We start from the raw sequence: 8,125 nt of genomic DNA, 5'->3' as shown, positions 1-8,125 counted from the left end.
TCTGTTAATTGGGCGGTGGGGAGCGGGCCCGGCTGGCGGGCGGGGCGGGCTCTGGCGGTGAAAAGGCGGCCGTGGGAGAGGCGGCGCCTCCGGGCCGCGGCGCCTGACGGGATCCGCCGATGCTGGCACAGCCCCGGCTGCCGAGCCTGCTGCTGCGGCTGTCCCGGCTGCGCCGCCCCGCTCCCGGCCTCGCCATGAGCTCCGCCACCGGCACCAGCACCGTGCAGCAGCCGCTCAACTACCGCGGCGGCTCCCGCGTCCAGCCCGCCGACGGCGGGCAGCTGGAGGAGGTGTTCGAGCCGGCCACAGGTACGGGAACCTCTGCGCCCGCAGGGCCCCGGGTGCGCCTTTCCCCCGGCCGTCCCTGCTGCTCCTCGGCAGCCTTTGGCCATCGTTGTTTATGCAGAAATCAGCCCTCACTCTGCCACGCGCAGTCTGATTTTGGCAAAACCCCACGGTTTAAATATCTCTGTAATTATGTAATTATAGTTATTGGTATGTAGTAGTGTTCAGCAGAATCACTTCTAAGTGTTTAAGCGTCCTGAGGAATGTGTAACCAGAGTCCTGAAGAGGGTAGTGGAAATGTAACCGACTCAACTGGGAAACCTAGGATTTTTGTAGCAACTGGAGCTAATTAGTAACCAGAACACGACTGTGTAGAGTGTCAGCTCTTTAATTCGGGCCATCTGAATTGCAGCACCTCTTCTATGGCTGATTACAAATCAGTGGGTTTCACTGGCAAGCCCTCTGCCTGCTTTAGGTGGCCTGACTGAAGTATGTGGTGTAAGATAAATCCCTTTTCTGAGATTTCCATCTCATTCATTCCCTGTTTGAAACGTGCCCAGGTCGTGTGCTGTGCAAGCTGCCCTGCTCTGGGGAGAAGGAAGTTGATCTGGCTGTGCAGAGTGCCAAGGCTGCCTTTAAAATATGGAGTCAGATGTCGGGCATGGAGCGCTGCCGGGTGATGCTGGAGGCTGCCAGAATTATTCGGGTATGTTGGTGGGGAGAGGAGTGGCTCTGTCTCTGAGCTTCCTTGTGGCTCTTCGAGCTACAGCAGGACTTGCAGAGCTCCAGGAGTTGCTCCGGAGTTAAAACCCACCTTTGGCCAGAAGAGACCGCCTCAGGCAGGGCTTTGCTCTTATCATTGGAGTCAGCATCCCTGCCTGCAGCTTTGGTCTTATCACTGGATCCAAGGCCAGTGTGTGCTTTCTCAGCTTAATTCTGTTAGAAGACGTAAAACTGAAGCCACCCATTTGGCATCTTGCGGGGTTTGTGGTTCTTTTAATAGCTCCAAAGATTAAATTTCACTGCACAGTTTCAGAGCTGAAGTTGCATAACTGGCGTTGCTGAACTTTTGGCTTGTCGGAGGCTGTTGTTACATGACTGGAATGTGTCCTGGCAATCAGAGAAAGTAGGAGTTCTGGTTTTATCAGTTAATACACACAGGGTGGATGCACATAAGCGAGGTTTAGCACAGACTCCTTTCTGAGATAGCAGGTTCTTGGACATCACAGTTAATCTCTGTGCCATCAAGGCACAGATCTGTAAGAGCCCAGACCTTCTTTCCCCATTGTGTATAAGTCATGAGAAAACTTTTCTTTATGGCAGACTTTTTGTTTTGCCAGACTTCCAGAGCAGGGTAATATTTCTGCCTGGGAGAGGGACTGTTAAAGGATGCTTCCCAGCTGCATTGCTTTGTCCCTCTTCACCGACCTCTGCTTCCATCCTGATCTTGCTGTTTGCTCTTCCCAGTTTACTTCTGCGAATTCTGATCACTGTTTGCCAACCAGCTTCTAAGTTCATGTTTGTTCATCTTTTAGATAAACAGGGATGTTAAACAAGACTGGACCAGCAGTGAACCCCAGCAGCTTCCCCTTTGACATTGCCCTGCACTCAGTCACCATGGGGAAATTGATAAACAGCAGTTGGGATTGTCCCTTTTGGAGATGACTGTTTCTCATGGCAGGATCTTGTTTGGGACTTGTGTGCTAGGGAAGCAGCTGTCTCCTTGTGGAGTTCCACTCCAGGCTTCTCTAACATCTCTGTCCTGTGCCTCTCACAGGAGCAGAGAGATGAAATTGCCACCATGGAGACCATCAACAATGGGAAATCCATCTTTGAAGCCAGAGTGGACATCGACGTATCCTGGCAGTGCCTGGAGTATTACGCAGGGCTGGCAGGATCTCTGGCGGGTGAGCACATGGCTGCAGTTTGCTCTTTGCTCCCTATCCCACCTTCCCTGCTAACTCCAATGGCACAAAGCCATCTGCTGATGTCTCTGAGAGATGGACTAGTCCTTTTCCTGAATACCTTGGAAGGATTCTGAGAGGTCTCTGCCCAATGCTGCTATGCTCTGTGGGCACTCACACACCTTCTGTGAGCTTGCTGTGAGCCCCCCGGGGGCTCTGATCAGACAAGAAGGAACTTTGCTCTTTTCTTTGCAGGTGAACACATCCAGCTTCCCGGGGGATCCTTTGGGTACACTCGGAGAGAGCCACTTGGGGTGTGTGTTGGGATTGGAGCCTGGAATTACCCTTTCCAGATTGCCTGCTGGAAGTCTGGCCCGGCCTTGGCTTGTGGTAATGGAGCCTTTCTGCCCACACAAGTGTCACTTCAAAGCCAAGGGATCCTGTCGGGGATGAAGTCTACAATTACCTTGAAGTGTTGAAGGATTAGCAGAATGTTCAGGCTGTTACTCTGGCAGAAAGGGAAGGGAAATGGAAGGGGGAACATGTCAAGAGGTTAGGAGTGCACACAGAAAAACACTGATAGCTTGGCTTTGTACCAGATGGGGAAGGTCTCTGGAAATGTCTGCAGGGCAAGACCAGCAGCCCCATCTCCCCCAGCAGGAAGGGCACCCTTTTGGTAGTTGCAGTGATCAGCTGAAAGTGTTTCCTCTTCTCTTGAGGGAAATATCTGGGATCTGTTGAGACAAACTGATGGTGTGGGGTGGGAATTGTTTTTTGTTCCTTCCCTCAAGCAGTTTGGGTGTTAACCCCACCTTGCCTGTGTCTGGGTTCCTTTAGGCAATGCGATGGTCTTCAAGCCTTCACCCTTCACCCCCATCTCTGCAGTGAGGTTGGCAGAGATCTTCACAGAGGCTGGAGTGCCCAAGGGGCTCTTCAACGTGGTGCAGGGTGGGGCTGCCACAGGCCAGTTCCTCTGCCACCACCCAGATGTGGCCAAAATCTCTTTCACTGGCAGTGTGCCAACTGGCATGAAGGTAAAAGCACCTTGAGACAAAGGGTCTAGTTGATACTTCCCTGAGCTTTTCTGCATGGGGCTTGTAGAGGCAGGGTGTAGGTCAGCGTTTTTGGGGTTGGGCAAGGAGCTCACAGCACGTGCAGGGTCATGCTGGGGATCCAGTTAAGCTGCTGGACATGGGCTTGGGAGGGAACCCCTTGGTCAGCTTCACTTGCTTAGCCCCTGGTTTCAAAGAAGTCTGTGAGCTGCTCAGGTGGGTGTTGATGTGAGGAGAGCAAACAAAACAGCAGCACAAGAAAAATATGTGTCTGGCTGCTATAAAGCACTAAAGCTGCATGCAACCTACTGTTTTTAAGTAAGAGGGTGGTTTCTGTGAGCTTCTCACCCTCAATTTATTATTACAAAATGAAAGAAAGACTTTTGGAAATAAATTCTGGAAGAAGGGGAAATGTCCCACGAGTGCTCCCTACAAGTGTGTGCCTATGGGTTGGAGTGGCAGATGGCAGCTATCATTGCCTGCATCGTACACTGAGCACAAGACTTCCTGCAAATGCTTCTCCAGATTTTGTTGGTTTTATCTGTAAAAACACAGCCCCCAAACCCTCTGAGGCCATCCTCAGTCTGAATTAACCACATCTAGGGAATCCAGCTTGCCCTTTGTGCTGCTTCTCTTGTTGGTGAATGGTCCTGCAGGAACTCTCCATTTGGGTCTCTCTTGCCTCTCCCCACCAGCCTCCCCTTGGCCAGTGGGTCACAACTCTTGGGTCCTTGTTCCCCTCAGATCATGGAGATGGCAGCTAAAGGGATAAAGCCAGTCACCCTGGAGCTGGGGGGCAAATCCCCCCTTATCATCTTCTCAGATGCTGATCTGGAGAATGCTGTGAAGGGAGCCCTCATGGCCAACTTCCTTACTCAAGGGGAGGTGAGTGTCTGTGGGGCAGGAGTGCTCCTTCCCAGGGAGGCAGGGTGGGGTCAGGACTGGGCACTGGGGCCAGCCTGTCACCTGCTGGAAGTGCCCTGAAGCTCCTTTCCCTGTGCAGTGGCAGAAGGGATATGCCCTTGTGTGAGCCAGGGCAGAGTGTGCCTTTCCCCCAGTACACACTTAGCCAGTGTCCTGTCCTTCCCAGGCACAGAGCCTCCCTGGCACCAAGCACCCAGCTCAGCACAGCTGTTCTGTGCCCTGGGCACCAGTCTGGCACTCACAGGTCAGGAGAAGCTGTGCTGGTATCCCTTGGAGGGGCAGCAGGTTCCAGGCTGGTGTGCTGAGCCTGAGGACAGGGTTCTGTCCTTCCCCAGTTCAGGATATCCATCTGTGTGCAGGTTTTGTGTAATACTGTTGGCAAATTTGCTCAGCAGGGTCGTTTCTGGGAATTCAGAAGTCAGCTCAAGGTCTCTGCTGCTGGTGACCTGGTGGCTTTTTTGCCACCTGGTGGCATCAGAACCACTGTGTCCAGCAAGGACTGTTCAGTGCAGTCAGGGCCCCAGGGTAGTCTCTTTGTGTTCCTTGTCCCCAGGGACAAGTTAGCTGTTGTAGCCTCTGGAGCAGGACCCAAGCAGGGCAGGACTGTGGAGTGCTGTTTCCTGTTCTGAGCTGCCTGTCCTGTGTCCCAGGTGTGCTGCAACGGCACCCGGGTGTTTGTGGAGAGGAAGATCCTGGATACCTTCACAAAGGAGGTGGTGAAACGCACCCAGAAGATCAAAATTGGAGACCCACTTCTGGAAGATACACGGATGGGAGCCCTCATCAACCGGCCCCACCTGAATCGTGTGCAGGGCTTTATTAAGCAGGCAAAGGAACAGGTCAGATTGTGATGCTGCCTCATGACTGCCCTGAAATCTCTCCTGCTAGACAAACACACTGCCAGCGGCTCTCCTGCCCTGTGCCTTCCCAGTTAAGCTGGGTTTTTTTGGTCGTCTATGGTTTTTTCAGTGGGTATGTTCGACCACTGGGTGCTGAAGTCTGTGGGATCTGATGGGATGAATCCTAGGGTCCTCTGAAAATTGGCTGATGTAGTTGCTGAGCCATTTTCCATGATAGTTAAAAAGTCATAGCAGTCAGGTGAAGTCCCAAGTGATTGGAAAAGGAAAAATGCTCATTTTCAAAAAAGAGTGGACAGGAGAGGCTGGGAATTACAGACCCATCAGCCTCACTGCTGTGACACTGGAAAGATCATGGAACAGATCCTCCTAGAAGGTGTGTTAAGGCATGTGGAAAACAGAGAGGTGGTTGGAGCCAAGTACAAGGTGCAGCACCTGGGTCAGAGCAATGCCTGGTATCAATCCAGGCTGGGGATGAGCAGATGGAGCGCCCTGTGAGGAAGGACTTGTGTGTGCTGGCACCCAGAAACCCCCTCATGTCCTGGGCTGCATCCAAAGCAGGAGAGGGGGAATTCTGCCCCTCTTACCTGCTCTGGTGAGACCCCACTTCTCAGCAAAGGAAATCCTCAGCACAGGAAAAACACATGAGGAAAGGCTGAGAGTTGGGGTGGTTTAGCCTGGAGAGAAGGCGGCTCTGGGAACACCTGATTGCAGCATTTCAGTACATAACTGACAGGAAAGATAGGGACAAACTTTTTAGCAGAGCATGCTGGGACAGGCCAAGGGCCAGGCAGAGCTGGGCAGGATGTTCCTGGATGTGCCTGCATCCCTTCCTCTCTTGGCTCTTTTCCAGGGAGCAGAGGTGCTGTGTGGTGGGGACCTGTATGTGCCAGATGACCCAAAGCTGAAGAATGGCTACTACATGCGCCCCTGTGTGCTAGGTAGGATCCATCTCTGTCATGGTACTGTGGGATTTCTCCTGAGAAAGCTGAGCTCAGCTGGCTCTGTAATGTCCCCAGATGGGGGGATGTCTGGATGGAGGTCCTAGAGAGAGCTGAGGCTTCCAAGAAGTGTATCCGGGAAATCTGTTCTGTTGGAGGGCCTGGCAGGAGTGGTGGTGTTGGTGCTTTGAGGTGCAGGGTGTGCCTGGCTGCTCTGCCATGCTGGGTGCTGTCTCCAAGGCTGTGTGGGTTGCTGAGTGCACAGGCTGTGCTGCTGCTCTTCCTCCTGAAGCTCTTGTGCTCTGCCCTGCTTCCAGGGAACTGCAAGGATGACATGACATGTGTGAAGGAGGAGATCTTTGGGCCTGTCATGGCCATCCTGCCCTTTGACACGGAGGAGGAGGTTGTGGAGAGAGCCAATGCCACCAAATTTGGCCTGGCAGGTGGTGTCTTCACCAGGTATGACTGGGCAGTGCTGTGGAATCATTCTGGGGAGGGGAAATACTACAGTGATTTGCTGCTCCTCTTGCAGTGCCTGGGCATGGGTATCTTCTTTCCAGAAAAGCTGAAGCAAGGGATTGCCAAAAGGGAAATCTGTGAATGACTGCACAGCTGCCATTTTTTTCCTGAAGTGTTGGGTGGACCCAGCTGTCCCTTGGGTTCCTCCCAGCCTGGCTTGGCCTGCTGCCTGCCTTCCTACAGCTCCAGGATGCATCAGGAGCCTGCTGGGCTGCTGTTGGCTGCTTGCCCCACTCCATATTGCTGGTGTCCTTGTCCAGCCCTCTTGAGTTGAATGCACTTGGAACATCCTTGGGAATTGGTGCTGCTCTCTTTGAGCAGGCAAAGACAGAGTAGGGCAGGTTGGACTCTGAAAAGCAGTGTGGCCTGCTGGCCTTTCTCCAGTGGATGTTGCCTGGCAGGGAAGAAGGGGATGCAGCTGAGTTGCCCTTTTCCTGCAGGGATATCCAGAAGGCTCACAGGGTAGTGGCTGCTCTCAAGGCCGGGATGTGCTTCATCAACAACTACAACGTCAGCCCTGTGGAGCTGCCTTTTGGGGGATACAAGTCCTCAGGTGAGCTCTGTGTGACCTCCCCTGGTCCATGCCAGCTCCAGGGGCTGTGAGTGGCTGCTGGCAGTGCCTGGAGCTGTGTGCTCACTGCAGCTCTTCCCTGCAGGCTTTGGCAGGGAGAATGGCCGGGCAGCCATCGAGTACTACTCGCAGCTGAAGACTGTCTGTGTGGAGATGGGTGATGTGGAGTCTGTGTTCTAGTGCTCAGGGGAGCACCAGGCAGCTCCTTCCTGCCAGCCAGAGAAGTGGATCATGTACCCAGCAATCAAGTACCCTAGAGTTGTCAGTGCCTGGGAGGAAGCAGAGCTGGAGCAAGCATTTAGCCACCCTGCTCCTGCAGGGGGGGTTGTACACACAGGGCTCAGCTCTGACCTGGCTGGTGGACAATGGGAAGCTCAGAGCAGGAGGCACCAGTCTGGCTTTTGGCAGCAGCTCCTGCAGCCACAGAGGTGTTACCAGAGGCTTGTCAGTGGCCAAGGCCAGGCCCAGCTTCCCAGACTGTGTGCCTTAATTCCCATTGCCTTCCACCCTCCATCAGCTTCAGTTTTGGCTTCTTTTGGTAAGACCCTTCTCAAAGCATGTATAAGCTCTTGGACACAACGACATCCTCTAACTATTCTAACCTTGTCTATTCTGTGACCACATGAAAGCCTTAAGTGTAGCATTGTTTATTCCCTCTAGACCCGTGGTAGCCTCCAGTTTTGTTTTTTTCTATCTGTACCTTACTTAAAAGTAGGACAAAGCATTGTGAGGAGGGTTGGCTGATGCTGCCTGCGCCAGGCATGGCCCTGAGAATCACCTCCACACAAGAGTGGTGGTGAGTTCCAGCACAGAATAGTGAAAGCTATCTCTCTTCCTTCCTGTAAACTTCCTTTATACACATGATGAAACAACAACTTTAATTGTTTGCCTATGTCTTTTTTTAGTAATCAAATAAAATACTTACTCTGGAACATCTTCTCAGAGTGACATGAATTGAGGGGTTCAGAAATGGGGCTGCTGATGTATTGGTTAAATGAGCTGCAAGGTGGCTTTTTGATCACTAAAATCATAAAAGCTAGAAGGAACATCTCTGCCTGACAGATTTCTGTAG

The 8,125-nt window shown here is 52.7% G+C and overlaps 1 protein-coding gene across 1 annotated transcript; it reads left to right on the top strand.

Moving 5' to 3' along the window:
* The first annotated feature begins 11 nt into the window (after positions 1–11).
* Positions 12–7,985, top strand: ALDH9A1 (aldehyde dehydrogenase 9 family member A1). Its single transcript, XM_056497583.1, has 11 exons — positions 12–309; positions 846–991; positions 2,063–2,192; positions 2,445–2,579; positions 3,027–3,223; positions 3,986–4,126; positions 4,816–5,004; positions 5,876–5,963; positions 6,281–6,422; positions 6,923–7,035; positions 7,139–7,985. The coding sequence occupies exons 1-11, from the start codon at positions 120–122 to the stop codon at positions 7,231–7,233; spliced, it is 1,566 nt and encodes a 521-aa protein (XP_056353558.1). The 5' UTR covers positions 12–119; the 3' UTR covers positions 7,234–7,985.
* Positions 7,986–8,125: the final 140 nt, after the last annotated feature.

This window comes from Oenanthe melanoleuca, chromosome 8 (genome assembly GCF_029582105.1).
Source record: "Oenanthe melanoleuca isolate GR-GAL-2019-014 chromosome 8, OMel1.0, whole genome shotgun sequence".
In the NCBI taxonomy this organism is placed as follows: Eukaryota; Metazoa; Chordata; class Aves; order Passeriformes; family Muscicapidae; genus Oenanthe; species Oenanthe melanoleuca.
The sequence above is the reverse complement of the archived record's forward strand: the minus strand, read 5'-3'. Positions and strand labels throughout refer to the sequence as shown.